This window comes from Mobula hypostoma, chromosome 5 (assembly GCF_963921235.1).
Source record: "Mobula hypostoma chromosome 5, sMobHyp1.1, whole genome shotgun sequence".
In the NCBI taxonomy this organism is placed as follows: domain Eukaryota; kingdom Metazoa; phylum Chordata; class Chondrichthyes; order Myliobatiformes; family Myliobatidae; genus Mobula; species Mobula hypostoma.
This window is the reverse complement of record NC_086101.1, coordinates 36,657,032-36,673,592: the sequence shown is the minus strand read 5'-3', so window position 1 is coordinate 36,673,592 and position 16,561 is coordinate 36,657,032. Positions and strand designations below refer to the sequence as shown.

At 42.9% G+C, this 16,561-nt stretch overlaps 1 protein-coding gene across 1 annotated transcript in view; it reads left to right on the top strand.

Moving 5' to 3' along the window:
• Positions 1–4,080: 4,080 nt before the first annotated feature.
• The window catches only part of tm9sf2 (transmembrane 9 superfamily member 2), a 51,208-nt gene continuing 38,727 nt past the window's right edge, over positions 4,081–16,561 (top strand). Inside the window, exons 1-4 of the mRNA XM_063048394.1 lie at positions 4,081–4,257; positions 10,558–10,625; positions 10,779–10,872; positions 15,628–15,755. Of these exons, the coding sequence (XP_062904464.1) occupies positions 4,141–4,257; positions 10,558–10,625; positions 10,779–10,872; positions 15,628–15,755 (407 nt within the window). The 5' untranslated portion in view covers positions 4,081–4,140. The remainder of the gene's footprint in view (positions 4,258–10,557; positions 10,626–10,778; positions 10,873–15,627; positions 15,756–16,561) is intronic.

Genomic DNA, 16,561 nt, shown 5'->3' with positions numbered 1-16,561 from the left:
CCCCCTTCCTTTTGGACACTGTCTCCAGCCATGTCCCGATAGGCCACAGCTGTAGCATATCAATTTCACTGTTTTATACCTGGTCCGACAGTCCTTTGCCTGGTGCCCTGGCTGTTGGCACCTAAAACAAACCCCCTGTGTCGTCATAACAGTTGCACCCAGTATACCCACTTTACGATTGTTCTGGACCTCTCCAAAGGTCATTACCTTGTCCTGTTCAAAAGGCTTGTGATGCCGTCTGGAGCTTAGACGACTGACGCTAAGCTCATGGTAGGGTCACCCTTGATGGTAAGGTCAAAGGGACGTTCCAGACAGGAGCGATCCAACCAGGAATGCCGGTGGAGCTGGCAGAAGGTGATAATACATGACAACAACAGTGAAGTGTCCCCAGTCATCTGCATTCCATGCCACTGGACTCTGCCCCTCCCCTGATCTGTCAAGGACCATAAGGTGACTTCCCAGGCATCAGCCTCAAACATTATACAAAGTCACACACAGACATTCACCATTAAGGCAATCCACCCTAACATCTTGGATCAGCCTCTACAGCCGCCTGTGGACCTTCCAATAGACAATCCCTTTGGAGAACAACATTATGAACATGAATGACCACACTACTACCGTTTTGGAAAACTGGAGCAACAATTGTGCTGTAAAGCCTGTTACGTGTTTCTGCCAAAACTCATTTCCATCATCACAGACTGAATAATTATTACTGATCAGTGCAATTGATCAGCAGAATGGCTAAATCATTTTTTTTAGTTTTTCTCTATATAAACTATGTGTCTTGATACAGAGAAATGGTCACCTCTGTCTATTTTATTGATTCGACTGAACTAAAAATTAAGGATTCTCTTCATCCAGAGTATCCAGTCAACTGATTGGGAGTGATCTACACACGGCGCAGTCCTGGCCCTTCAGCCCACAATGTTGTGCTGACCAATGTAAACCTACCCCATCATCAATCTAAACTTTCCCTCCTACACAGTCCATAACTCTCCATTTTTCTTACATCCACGTGCCTATCCAAGAGTCTTTTTAGTGTCCCTGATGTATCTGTCTCTAACATCCCCAGCAGTGCATTCCAGGCCCCCAGCACACTCTGTGTAAAACAACCTACCTCTGATACCTCCTCTAAACTTTCCTCCATTTGTCTTAAGCAGGTGTTCATTGGCCATTGCTACCCTAGGTGAAAAGGTGCTGACAGACCACTTTCTCTACATCTCTCATAATCTTACACAGCTGATTTAAAATTACTGAAAATAACTCATTGAAGCATGTCATTACTATATTAGTGTGCCAGTAAAGTATGTAACCACTTTTTGGAATGGACTTGTCAGTGCCTCTGCGCGCTCACAAATATCAGTGTGGGTTTGAAACGACTTCTGAGACAGGTGTGTTTGGTAGAATAAGGCAGCGTTAAGTTGGGGAGGGGCCAGCAGGTAATGGTGCCTGAACCTTGGACCAGGCCACTTGCATGAAGTGGATTTGGCTGTAACTGAATCACATTGGAACCTCCATACCCAATTAATCTGAGAGTACATTCGTGGTCTTCTGCTGCTGTAGACTATCCACTTCAAGGTTTGACGTGTTGTGCATTCAGTGCACACCATTCTTGTAATGTGTGGTTAATTGAGTGACTGTTACTTTCCAACTTTGATCCAGTCTGGCCATTCTTCTCTGACCTCTCTCTCATTAACAAGGTCACAGAACTGCCGCTCAGTTGATGTTTTATGTTGTCTTTCGCACCTTTCTCTGAAAACTGTAGAGCAGAGATTTCCAACCTGGGGTCCACAGACCCCCTCAGTTAATGGTAGGAGTCCATGGCACAAAAATGGTTGGGAACTCTTGCTTCAGAGACTGTTGTGCGTGAAAGTCCGAGGAGATTCGCGGTTTCTGAGATACTCAAGCCATCCAGTCTACGTTAGTGTAGCGGTTAGTGCAACGTTATTACGGCTTGGGGTGTCGGCATCTGCATGGATGCTGAAAAATAAAACAAAATGCTGCAAACACTCATCAGTATTTCTGTGGCGAGAGAAACCAACCTAACATTTTAGGTCAATAACCTACTGGCTAGCTGAGTATTTCCAACAATATCTGTTTTCTCCTATCATCATGAAATGTTTTGAGAGACTCATACTGTCTTATATTAAGTCTGCCATACCTGCTGACCTTGATAAATGCCAGTTTGCGTATCGTGCAAACAGATCGACAGAGGATGCGGTCATCACAGCTCTCCACACAGCCCTTACAAACCTGGATCAGGATAACACCTATGTAAGAATGCTGTTTGTGGACTACAGCTCAGCTTTTAATACAGTCATCCCCTACAAACTGGTGCAGAAATTGAGCAACCTGGGCCTTGGCAGTTCACTGTGCCCCATCCTCTATTCTCTTTTCACCCATGACTGCTCTACCATTCACTCCACCAACACCATTGTCAAATTTGCTGACGATACCACCCTAATAGGTGTCATATCAGACTGTGATGAGACAGCCTATAGGGAGGAGGTACAGCATTTGACAGAATGATGTTGTCATAATAACCTGGACTTGAACACCACAAAAACCAAGGAGCTGATAGTAGACTTCAGGAAATCAAAGCGCGTCAAGCACTCTGCTCTGCACATATACAGGAAAGAGGTGGAGAGAGTAGAGAGTTTCAAGTTCCTCGGCGTCCACATCTTGGCTGACTTCACCTGGACTGCCCATATCTCTTATCAGGTGAGGAAGGCCCAACAGAGGCTGTACTTCCTAAGGAAGCAAAAGCACGCTCTCCTCCCTCATCACCTGCTGATCAACTTCTATCGGACAACTATAAAGAGCCTCCTGACGTATTGCTGTGCAGTGTGGTTTGCCAGCTGCACAGAACAGAACAGGAAGGACTTGCAGCGGGTGGTGAGGGTAGCAGAGTGGGTTATTGGCACAACATTACCCTCCCTCAGAGATATTTATACTGGTAGACTTCAAAAGAAGGCTACTTGTATTTCAATGGATCCCACTCATCCTGGACATCACCTGTTTTCCCCTCTACCTTCTGGGAAGAGATACAGAGCATTAAGGACGAAAACAAAGGGACTCCTTAACAGCTTCTACCCACAAGCAGTGAAACATATAACACCCCCTTCCCCTCTCCTGCCCCCCTCCTAAGATGGCAGCAGCTAAATGCATTACACTTCCAGGAATGGCAGGTGTGCAATAGTCCTAACCCCCCATCCATATATTATTAATTTTGGACTGCACTCCTGAGGTTTTAGAGTTTATTTTAAGTATATATTCTTGTCGTGCTGCAAAACGTTGAGCTGCAACACTGTGTTTCATTGCTCCACAACAATGACGATAAAGATATTCTTATTCTTATTCTTATTATTCTTTTAAAACTAGAACTTTTGACTTCGAAGCAACGTTTGAAATCACACCCAGAGTACTCCGTGCTGTTCTGGTCTCTTTACTTGAGAAAAGATATACCTGGGCAGAGGAGTTAACCGTGTTGATTTTGGATATGAGGGCATTAGCTACCGGGCGAGATTGAGTCGCCTGCGACTATAATCACTGGAATTTAAAAGAATGAGAGAAGACCTGACAGAAAGAAACATACAAAATTATGAAAAGGATAGATAAGACAGAGTCAGGTAAATTGTTTCTACTGGTAGGTGAGACTAGAACCTGGGATTGTAGTCTCAAGGTTTGGGGGAATAAATTTAGGATGGAGATGAGAAAGAATTGCTTCTCCAGGGAGGAGTGCATCTGCGGAATTCTCTAATCAGGGACATAGTGGAGGATACGTTATTAAGTATACTCAAGACACGGTCAGATAGGTTATTGTATAGCAGGTGAATTCAGGGTTATGGGGGAAAGGCAGGTAGGTGGAGCTAATTTCACTGCCATATCAACCATGATCTTATTGAATGGCCGAGCAGTCTACTCCTACTCCTAGATTTATATGTTTTCAATCAGACATAGAGGCCGATCGGCCCTAAGATTTGGTGCTATCACGCAATTCTCTCTCTCACTGCGCCCTCTGCAGACTCCTGGAGGGAGGAGCCCTCCGCCGTCCCACAATGCGGCAGGCGGGTTGGCGGGTGTGACGTGTCGGAGTGTGAGGCAGCGGCCGAAGCGGAAGGGACAGGACAGGATAGGATGTGTCCCCGGCTGTCGCTACTGCTGCTGGCCGTCGTTCTCCGGGCTGCCATCGCCTTCTACCTGCCCGGTCTTGCCCCCGTCAACTTCTGTGAGACCGACAGTGCCGAGTGTCAGGTGAGCGCGGGGGTGGGGGGGGGGTGTTTGGCCCCGATTCTGAAAGGAGCAACCTCCCCTGTTGCTTCTGACAGGAACCAACCCCCTCCCACCGGCAGCTGACAGGAACAACCCCCCACTTCGGACAGGAACACCCCCCCCCCCGCTTCTGACAGGAACACCCCACCATCCATTGTCTGGACAGGAACACTCCCCTCCCACGTCTGACAGGAACACTCCCCCCCCCCCACTTCGGACAGGAACACTCCCCCCCCCCACTTCGGACAGGAACAACCCCCCCCACCATTGCCTCTGACAGGAACCAACCCTTCCCCTGGCTTCTAACAGGAACACACTCCCCCTACCCCTGCTTCTGTCAGGAACAGCCCCCCTGCCCCTCCCCGGCTTCTGAAAGGAACCAAGCCCTCCCCCAGCTTTTGACAGGAACACACTCACCCAGCCCCTGACAGGAACTAACCCCTCCCCTGGCTTCTGACAGGAACACACTCCCCTCGCCCCTGACAGGAACCAATCCTTTCCCCAGCTTCTGACAGGAACACCCCCCCCCCCGGCTTCTGATAGGAACCAACCCTTCCCCTGGCTTCTGACAGGAACACCCCCCCCCCACAGCTTCAGAAAAGAACCCCCCCTCCCCATGCCTTCTGACAGGAACCCTTCCCCCCATGGCTTCTGACTGACCCTCCCACGGCCTCTGACTGACCTCCCCCCAGCTTCTGACAGGATCTGCTCCCCCCCCCCCATGTCTTCTGACTGGCCTCCCTTGGCTTTCGATGGGAAACTCCTCCCCCACTAATGGTTGCCCCACTAGCCTGAGAGGATAACACTCCACACTCCCGCCTTTGTCTAACAGGACAGCAGCCCCTTGTTTGACGGGACACCCACCCCCCTTTGTCTAATGGGGCACCCTGCCGCCCCATCTGACGAGGCCCCCCGCCCCCGTCTGAGGGGGTGCCCCCCCAACTACACCCTGGCCTGATATAGATGTTGCATCCTACTTAACAGGAATTTTCTTGCAGAAGAAACAGATTGTGACCCGTAACCTATTCCTAGCCGCTTCAGAGTGAATGAATATTGTCAGAGTGGCATTTCAGTCGCAGTGTAGGAAATATGACAACGGGTTTACATTTATCAGGCTACACAGACAGTATAATAATAATGATTGGATGATCTGCTTCTGTGACTTTGGGTAAGATGGTTGGGAAAGTTGCCAATTCTTCAAAGGACAATCGGACCATCTTTGAGGCAAACGGTCATTGTCTCTTATTGTATCTGTCAGCATTCACTGTCACTGGTATGGTGGTCCATTAGAACTGCAGTAGAATGTTAGCCCAGCATTCGTCATAGAGCTATGGAAGTTATGGTAGGGTACAGGAACTGTGGTGTACAAAGGCTGTAGTAAATCTAGTCAAGAAGAGAAGAAAAGCTTACAAAAGGTTCAGAGAGCTAGGTAATGTTAGAGATCTAGAAGATTAACAGGAAAGAGTTTAAGAAGGAAATTAGGAGAGCCAGAAGGGGCCATGAGAAGGCCTTGGCGAGCAGGATTAAGGAAAACCCCAAGGCATTCTACAAGTATGTGAAGAGCAAGAGAATAAGATGTGAAAGAATTGGACCTATCAAGTGTGACAGTGGGAAAGCGTGTATGGACTGGAGGAAATAGCAGAGGTACTTAATGAATACTTTACTTCAGTATTCACAATGTGAAAGGATCTTGGTGATTGTAGTGATGACTTGCAGCGGACTGAAAAGCTTGAGCATGTAGATATTAAGATAGAGGATCTGCTGGAGCTTTTGGAAAGCATCAAGTTGGATAAGTCGCTGGGACTGGATGCGATGTACCCTAGGCTACTGTGAGAGGTGAGAGAGGAGATTGCTGAGCCTCTGGCAATGATCTTTGCATCATCAATGGGACGGGAGAGGTTCCAGAAGATTTGAGAGTTCAGGATGTTGTTCCCTTATTCAAGAAAGGAAGTAGAGATGGTCCAGGAAATTATAGACCAGTGAGTCTTGCTTCTGTGGCTGGTAAGTTGATGGAGAAGATCCTGAGAGGCAGGATTTATAAACATTTGGAGAGGTATGATAAGGAATAGTCAGCATGGCTTTGTCAAGGGCAGGTCATGCCTTACGAGCCTGATTGAATTTTTTAAGGATGTGACTAAACACATGGATGAGGGAAGAGCAGTAGATGTAGTGTATATGGATTTCAGCAAGGCATTTGATAAGATACCCCATGGAAGGCTTATTGAGAAAGTAAGGAGGCATGGGATCCAAGGGGACATTGCTTTGTGGATCCAGAACTGGCTTGCCCACAGAAGGCAAAGAGTGGTTGTAGATGGGTCATATTCTGCATGGAGGTCGGTGACCAGTGGTGTGCCTCAGGGATCTGTTCTGGGACCCTTACTCTTTGTGATTTTTATAAATGACCTGGATGAGGAAGTGGAGGGATGGGTTAGTAAGTTTGCTGATGACACAAAGCTTGCGGGTGCTGTGGATAGTGTGGAGGGCTGTCAGAGGTTACAGTGGAACATTGATAGGATGCAAAACTGGGCTGAGAAGTGACTGATGGAGTTCAACCCAGGTAAGTGTGAAGTGATTCATTTTGGTAGGTCAAATATGTTGGCAGAATATAGTATTAATGGTAAGACTCTTGGCAGTGTGGAGGATCAGAGGGATCTTGGGGTCTGAGTCCACAGGACACTCAAAGCAGCTGCGCAGGTTGACTCTGTGGTTAAGAAGGCGTACGGTGTATTGGCCTTCATCAATCGTGGAATTCAATTTTGGAGCCGAGAGGTAATGTTGCAGCTATATTGGACCCTGGTCAGACCCCACTTGGAGTACTGTGCTCAGTTCTGGTCGCCTCACTACAGGAAGGATGTGGAAACCATAGAAAGGATGTAGAGGAGATTTACAAGGATGTTGCCTGGATTGGGGAACATGCCTTATTAGAACAGGTTGAGTGAACTCAGCCGTTTCTCTTTGGAGCGACGGAGGGTGAGAGGTGATCTGATAGAGGTGTATAAGATGATGAGAGGCATTGATCGTGTGGATAGTCAGAGGCTTTTTCCCAGGGCTGAAATGGTTGCCACAAGAGGGCACAGGTTTAAGGTGCTGGGGAGTAGCAACAGAGGAGATGTCAGGGGTAAGTTTTTTACTCAGAGAGTGGTGTGTGGAATGGGCTGCCAGCAACGGGTGGAGGTGGATACGATAGGGTCTTTTAAGAGACTTTTGGATAGGTACATGGAGCTTAGAAAAATAGAGGGCTATTGGTAACCCTAGTAATTTCTAAGGTAGGGACATGTTCAGCACAACTTTGTGGGCCAAAGGGCCTGTATTGTGCTGTAGGATTTCTATGTTTCTGTACCGCATAGAAGCAGATCTGTGCGACCAAATTGTCTGCCTGAGCTATTCCCATTTTCCCATGTTTGACCCTTATCTCTGTCAACCTTTCCTATCCCTGGATCTGCCTAAATGTCTTTTAAATGTTGTTAATATACCTGCCTCATTGCTGAAGTGGGATTTAAAAGCTGAACCTGCTATGTTGGATGAGAACCTTGTCCTGGCTATCAGCTATATTTGACATTGCTGAGATAAATAGGTTTTTGAGTGGTAAATCTTGTGGAATACAAAGGTTGTTTACATTGGTTCCAGTGTTATTAATGACATTTGGAGTGTATTTGGGATCCTGAAAGTGTGTGAACATAGCTGTGTGATTTCTGCTAACTTTCAGGTGTAAAACAGGCAAGAAATCAGAAGTGAAAAGAAGAAAAAGTTCATACCATGAGCTCTGACCTGAAGAGCTACACTTGAAATATCTGTTTCATCATCATTAGCTATTGACTGGAAATACTATGTGTATGTCTAATGTGTTTTGCTCAAGGCTTTTTTTAACAAAAGCATTTCAATGTAGGAGTGGAGATGAGTACTGTAATTGTGGAAAGACCACACCTGAAATATTGTGTAGTTTTGCCAGTGAAGCTGCGTAACAAAAAAGTATACACTACAGGTTCCAGGGATGGGAAGTTCAATGAGTGAGGCAAGCCTAGAGAGACTGAGTAGATGAGACTTGCACTCCTAAGAGGTTAAGAGAGACTGGCTGTCAGCTGGACTCAGAGAATGTTACCCCTAGCTTGAGGTGTGAAGAGCCAGTTCTGCATCCTGCCAAGAGGTCTTTGGATTATTAGTGACATAATGTAACTGATGTACCACTTTCACACATACATTGCTGGAGGAACTCAGTAGACCAGGCAGCATAGATGGAAAATGTTTCCATGGATGCTGCCTGGCCTGCTGAGTTCCTCCAGTATTTTGTGTGTGTGTGTGTGTGTGTGTGTGTGTGTGTGTGTGTGTGTGTGTGTGTATGTATGTATTGGTTGCTTGGATTTCCAGCATCTGCCGATTTTCTCTTGTCTGTGATTGTACCATTTTTATTTTGACAGGGCAAGATAGAAGAAAGGAAGAAGGCTGTTTTTTTATTGTCGAAAATTCTGGGGTTTACATAAAATCTTTATTAATAATGTATGAATCACTTTTTCAGTATCAATCTATTTTCATTTAGAAGTCCGTTTTCTCATTCAAACTTCTTGAAATGGATTTCGCATACAATATTGTGGAATAAAGATTCTTTATATTGTTCCATTGTTCTACTCTTCAGCAAACCAGTGACAGTATGAATAATGAACTGCATTGATACTGAATACAAATAGTATGTACCTTTTGTGTCATCTGTTAAAAATCCTGTTATGACAACTTGCTCTGCCTGTGACCACAAGAAACTGCAGAGAATTGTGGATATGGCTCAGCACATCATAGAAGCCAGCCTCCCCTCCATGTACTCTGTATATACTTCTCATTGCCTCAGTAAAACAGCCAACATCTTCAAAGACCCCAGACCTTCCTTCTCTCATTGGGCAACAGGTACAGAAGCCTGAAAGCATGTACCACCAGGCTCAAGGACAGCTTCTACCCCACTGTTAAAAGACTATTAAATAGCTCCCTAATATGATAAGATGGACCTCTTGATTCACAATCTACTCCATCTACCTGCACTGCACTTCCTCTGGTTATTACATCTTATTATGTATTCTGATGTTGTTTTATTACCTTGTGCTATCTCAGTGCACTGTGTATTGAATGGATCTGTTTTAACGGTATGCAAGACAAACTTTTCACTGTACCTCAGTATATGTGACAATAATAAATCCTAATTCAATTATGGCTTACCTTGAAAGCCATGGTTTTTTTTTTGGCAAGGCTGTTGTTTCTGACACCATATGATGTAGGAGCAGAAGCAGGCCATTTGGCCTATCGAGTCTGCTCTGCCATTCAATTATGGGCTGAACCAATTCTTCCAATCTTCCCCACCCCCCTGCTTTCATCCCATACCCTTTGATGCCCTGGATAATCAAGAACCTATCTATCTCTGCCTCAAATACACCCAATGACTTGGCCTCCAGAGCCACTCATGGCAACAAATTCCACAGATTTACCACCCTCTGACTAAAGTAATTTCTCCGCATCTCAGTTCTAAAAGGATGTCCTTCACTCCTGAAGTCATGCTCTCTTGTCCTAGAATCCCCTACCATGGGAAGTAACTTTGCCATATCTAAACTGTTCGGGCCTTTTCACATTCGGAATGTTTCTCCCCCCTCATTCTCCTGAACTCCAGGGAATATAGCCCAAGAGCTGCCAGACGTTCCTCATAATACCGGTAACCCTTTCACACCAAACTTTGAAAATATGTTAAAATCCTTGAATATAAGAAACAGTAGCATGAGTGGGCTATTAAGCATTTCACACCTGCTCTTACATCCCAAATGATTGTAAGTGACCTTTACTGCACTAACCTCATTTCCCTCAAGTCTCTTAATATCAAAATTTTTTCAATATCTGTCTGGATGTACTCAGTGACTGAGCCCTAACTTGGTAGAGAATTCCAGAGACTCATTACTTTCTGACTGAAGAAAGTTTGTCTTATTTTTGTTTTTGAAAATGACCTCTAGTTCTAGATGTCCAGGCAAACCATCATCTCTACATTAACCCACTGTGTTTCAATTAGATTACCTCGTTTTACAAACTTAAGCATATAGGTCTAATGATCTTAATCTCTTGGGTCATACCTTCCACACCAAAAATCAATCTGGTGAACTAACTTTAATGCAAGTAAATTTGTCTTGGGTTGCTCAACCAGATTTGTATACATGATGCAAGTCTTCTTGAGACCTTGAATTGCCATAAGAATTTGAGGTAGACTAAGCCAGCTGGAATTATGACAGCTTGTTCTTTTCTCTCTTTGTTCCCTTCCAGAGTACCATTGAATTATTTGTAAACAGGCTTGATTCGGTGGAATCTGTCTTACCATATGAGTATGCTGCGTAAGTAAATGTCTTAAATTTGAAAAAAATTACTGATTTATCAGAAAGTATTTTCTGGCTTTATCTCTATGCTTAAATAATGTAAACAGCTTGCACCCAAATCAAGAATATGTTAAGTTAATAGATATCTGTAAACATTTCTTCCTGGTAAAGATTTGATTTCTGTCAGTTGGAAGAGGAGAAACGTCCTTCTGAAAACCTCGGCCAAGTGCTCTTTGGTGAGAGGATCGAACCAGCTCCATACAAGGTAAGGATGTGCTTTTCTGTAATTGAGGTATTTCACAAAAACAACAGTTTCTTATGTATACAGAAGTAGATGCCTGTTGTTGAAAGGCGTCAATTATGAAGCATCTATTGGAATGCAAAAGTACCCGAGTTTCAGGTTTGACGCCTTCTCTGTCCAGTTCAGTGATTTCATGCTGCTATAATAGCTATCTTTGCCAGACTAGTGAGAGTCAGATCAACCAGTTTGTTAAACATTGTGCTGTGTAGATCATCAAAATCATTTTGTTTTAAATTTCAATGACTTTTCGAATAACCTGTAACATCGAAGGTAAGATTGTTGAGTCACATTCCTGACATTAAGATTCTCCCAAACTGGTTCAACTGGGTAGACAGCTTAAAGCAAAAGCACTGTCTAAAATGGACCTTAATGAGCTCAGGTGCTTAGTTAGGAGTGATTGGGGTGTGAATTGGAGATCAATTAAACAAATCTATCTTGCTTTAATCAGATCTGTCCTTAATTGTGGATTGCTTATGGGTCAGCCTCACCAGCGGTCTTAAAGCCCCTAGATAAAGTTCAAGCATTGAGATTGTTGTGGTCCTTGTACTATTAAATCATCCCCAATTTCAGCATTATTCGTAGAAAAGGGTGAAATGCCTCCACCTCTATGCAGGTTACAGTTAGCAATGGTTTATTGGGTTAACAAAAGAGAACATAAAGAGAACAGATATTATGGATTCTTACATATCTACACAGAAGGTTCAAAAGAACCAGTGATCTTTTGAACCCTCATACAGGTGTTTCTGTTTATGTTCCAAAGGTACAGGTGACTGTTAGGAAAAGATTATCAGACTAAGTATCAGTATTCACATCTGAGATAGTTGCTGTCATTTTAGCCTTGGAATGGGTAGATGAAGTACACCCTGATTATATACTCCTATGTTCTGATTTATTTTCGGTTTTGACATCTATTAAAACATGGTTCAAATTGTAGGCCAGACTTTCTCCTTAGATTGGACAATACCTGTTAAGGCTGCAGAGTCTAGGTCTGTGTATACATTTTAACTGGGTTCCTGGCTACGTTGGGTTGAAGGAAACAATGCCGCAGACACTTAAAATTAAAGATATAAATGTAGTGGTGCCTTTATATGAGGGGAGATGAAAGCCATAATTAAAGTCTTTTCTGTGACAACAAAGTTGGAAGAAGGAAAAGAAAGGATAGCATTTATATAAAATTCAGAGGATGGTGGGAGCTCAACTGAGAGATGGGTATACAAGGAGAGAAAATGTTACACTTACACGTTTATTTATTGGACATACAAGGTTGAATAATTCCTTGTTCAGAATTAATATGCATGACAATGGCATCTGTAGGAAGTGCACTTATCAAGAAATGGTGCAGCATATATTGTTTGAATGCAGTTCCTTTGAGGTGCAAGGAAACATCTAATTACTAAATTGAGATCTTTAGGAACGACAGGGTTTAATATGGAATGTTTGTTAGGATATTACTGCCAACATAATGTACAGTACCTTGAAAAATATTCAGCCCCCAACCCTTTGTACACATAAATGATTATTACAACCAGGAATTTTGATCAATTTAACTGAGAATTTTTATTTGTGTATCGCATGCTCTTTTTTTTTCCCCACAGTAGAGCCCAAAAAACAAAGAAAATTGTAAAGCAGGTTTGAATCCAGGATCTCTCAGTATTTAGCAGCATTCACCTTCCCATCAACCCTGACCAGATTGCCAATCCCTGCTGCTGAAAAGCATCTCCACAGTGTGATGATACCTCCACCATACTTTATAGTAGGATTGGTGTTACCTGGCTGATATGCAGTATTAGATTTACGCCATATACACTGCCTGGTGTTCAGGCCAAGCAGTTCCGCTTTCGTCTCATCTGCCACAAGATTGTCTTCCACATCTTTACAGTATCTCCTAAGTGACACTTTGCAAAGCTTTTACAGGCAAAGTTATGTTTTTTTAGCAAAAATCTGGTCAGGATTGATGGGAAGATGAATGCTGCTAAATACAGAGAGATTTTCAGTTTAAGATGGCTGTACTGAAGATGGGCAACAGCTTACTGGTGGTTCATAAAGAAAGGAATACAACTAAATACTTTATTAATGCCACTTCTTCTGTGAAAAATTGTGGTAAACGATAACTGCAAACAATGAAGAGTCCGTGCATGTTCGAGGAGAAATGGTCGGAGTGACGTCCAGACATGGTCAAGACAGAGTCGGGGCATGTGAAGCGGAGGAGTTTCAGATCCTGTCCACCTAAACAGAGAGCAAGGTCTGATTGATCTAAGTGCTGGGCCGATTTGGAACATCCCAGAACATGGCAGTGGATTCTGGGCCCAGAGCATAACCAAGCGACAGGGTCCTAATGCGGGGGACAACCCGATGTTTGGAAATTTAAATGCTGGGCTAGATGGATTGAAACGTTTACTCCACTCGCCATGGCACCGAGGCTGAGGCCGTGAGGCTGCTCTGGGCTTTGTGTCTGTGAGCTCTGTTTTGCTGCACTGTGTGGGAAACTGAGGCTGAACCTTTGGGCCTGATCCGGCTGCTCCAGGCTTCATGTCTGTGGACTCACTTTAGTCCTGTATGCTGTTACTTAACTTTTATTGTTGACACGATTTGTGTTTTTCTCTCTGAGTATTGAGTGTTTGTTTTTTTTTAATGGATTCTTTTGGGTTTCTTGTTTCGTGGCTGCCTGTAAGGAGACGAATCTCAAGTTTGTATAATTTATACATACTTTGATAATAAATGTACTGTGAATTTTGATCCTTAATAAAAACCTGCTAGCCTCTACCAGAAAGCTTAAACTGGAGAGGAAGTTCATCTTACAGCAGGACAGCAACCCATGCCAGAATAACCATGGAGTGACTAAAATCGAAAGTAATTGATGTTCTTGAGTGGCCCAGCCAGAGTCCTGACCTTAACCCGATCGAATATCTCTGGCAAGACCTCAAGGTTACTGTCCACTGCCTCTCCCCAACTAACCTGGCACAGCTTGAGCAATTTTACAAGGAGAAATGGGCAAGTCTTGTGCAAAACTAACAGATGTATCCCAAAAGACTACTGGCTGTAATAGCTGCAAGAGGTGGTTCAACTTAGTACTGAGCAAAGGGGATTTAGTTTTGAAGTGCTGACATTCCAGCTTTTGAAATTTCAGTTTTTCATGCTTTACAATTTTCCCTGCTTTCAGGGCTCTAATGTAAAGAAAGGAACATGTGATTCACAAATAAAAATTCGCGGTTAAATCAATCAAATTCCCTGGTTGTAATACTCATTTATATGAACAAAGGGTTAGGAGCTGAATACTTTTCAAGACCCTGTATACAGTGTGTATTTGACTTTCTGAAAAGCATTAGACTTACTGATATTATTCGAATTTTTTTAGAGTGGGGAACTTAGTGGGTTTACTTCTTGTCTCTTTGCTCCACACTTCAACTCAGTAGGTGCTGGTAATGCATTTCATGTTGGTCTGATTACCGTCATTAAACTTTAGAAGAAGAAGAAGAAGCAAATATGCACAGAGTCATTCCTTTCCATTGGGTGGTTACTGCTGTTACAGTTTGCATAGTCATTCATAGTTCACTGAAGTTATTCTCTATTTTACAAAACTTTGCTTTTTGGATGTTTGGTGGAAAAAGATGAGATCGAGGCATCCTTTAAAGCTTAACTTTATTTTAAAATCAGCAGTGTTTTAAAGCTACGGGGAGAATTAGTTTATGGTGTGAATTTAGTTTAATCTTGTTATGCACGTCACAGTGTTGTCACATACTGCTGGTCAGCTTGAATCAATAACTTTGCTCATTATCAAATTATAAAATAAATACAAAATACTGGCATTGGTGGTACTGGCACAGTGATAAAGTTTTGGGCCGACAACCGGTTCCCAGTATCTGCAGTTTATTGGTTTTTAATCTCTTAAACTGCTTTGTCACACTTGATCAATGCTTTTCACTTTGTTTTCCTTTTTACTAGTACAACACTAATATATTGCAGTCTTTTTCATGTTGCGTATTCTCTCTCTGTTGAGTGCCATGAGAAAGGTTGATTCGGTATTAATCATGAATTACATAAATATTGATTTCTCTCATTTTAGTATTCTGCTTCTCAATTTCATCCATTTCACTTTGTTTTCTTATTTCTCCAGCTTCTCACTTCTCCCAATTCCTATTAATTTCCTTATTCTTTCTTGATTCTGTGCAATATAACACCAGCAGTTTACAATTATGTGGTGGTTTTTAACTTGACCATCTGAGACATCTCAGAAGATTGTAATCAGACGCATATTGGCAAGCAAACCAGAGGAGGAGATGTTTGGACAGGTGATTATAATCTTGGTCATTGATCTTGTTTTCATGTGTTTATTTTTAAGGACTCCAATGTTGAATAGTAGTAAACTGGCCACAGATACTGTAGGGCAGAACTTTTCCTCTAAAGTTAATGGTATGATTGCAAAGCCGCCTTGTGCTTTATTATACATAAAATTGACTAAGATGCAATAAAGATTGTGAAGTTTGTAATATTTGCTCTTGCATTATTATGTCTGTTCGGTCTCTTAATTGTTTCTTTATATAGTGGCAAATTTCCAAAAATCCACCCATAAATCCAATAATTGACATAAAGTCGGTGAAGGAACTATGGTCTGAAATGATCAATTACACTTTAATTTTGTGAGCTGTTACAATTAGTATAAAGAATACTCATTGATTTGTGCTTTATAAACAAACTGAGTGGTGATATGTTAAATTACAGTTTCATTTCAAGAAGGAGGAGGTGTGTAAGCATGTATGCACAAAAGAATATGACGTTCAGAAAACGGAGGACAAATCAAAGTTGGCGTTTTTAAAAAATGGCATGCATTTAAACTATCAACATCATTGGTGAGTTAATTAGAAGCACTTACTATTACTTCATATATAGTAAGCTACATTTGTTCTTTTTATAAACATTCTAGAGAACAGCTATATTCATAGTCTTTCAGAGCAACACAAAATGCTGAAGGAACACAGCAGGTCAGGCGACATCTATGGAGAGGAATAAACAGTCGATGTTTCAGGCTGAGATCCTTCGTGAGTCCTCTCCTATTAGATTTCTCCCTCTTCAACTCTTTACCTCTTCCACCTATCCCCTCCCAGCCACTTACTTCATTCTCCCTCCCCTGCCCACATTACCTTTCACCTGACTTCACCTATCACCTGCCGGCTTGTACTCCTTCCCTCCCCCCCACCTCCACCTTCTTATTCTGGCTTCTAGCCCCTTCTTTTCTTGTCCTGATGAAGGGTCTCAGGATGAAACATTGGCTGTTTATTCTTCTCTGTAGATGCTGCCTGATCGACTGAATTCTTCAGGTACTTTGTGTGTGTTGGTTGCTCCGGGTTGCCAGCATCTGCAGACTACCTTGTGTTTATTCGTACAATTTCATAGTTATACATACGGTTCCCAATTAAATTAGTCATCTGCTTTCACATAGTTGACCACATATTGTTGAAAAAATAGGGTGGGGGTGGGGTGAAACATCTGTTGTTAGTTAGACAGGCATACTTTGCATATGAATTTTTCTTCCTGGTAGGTATATGATTGCTTTATGCAATCAGAATACTTCAGAATAGATATAATATATCAGTGGACCTGCCTGTAAAAACTGGTGGGGAAACTGTCCTCGCTGGGTCTGAACCAGACCATCTGC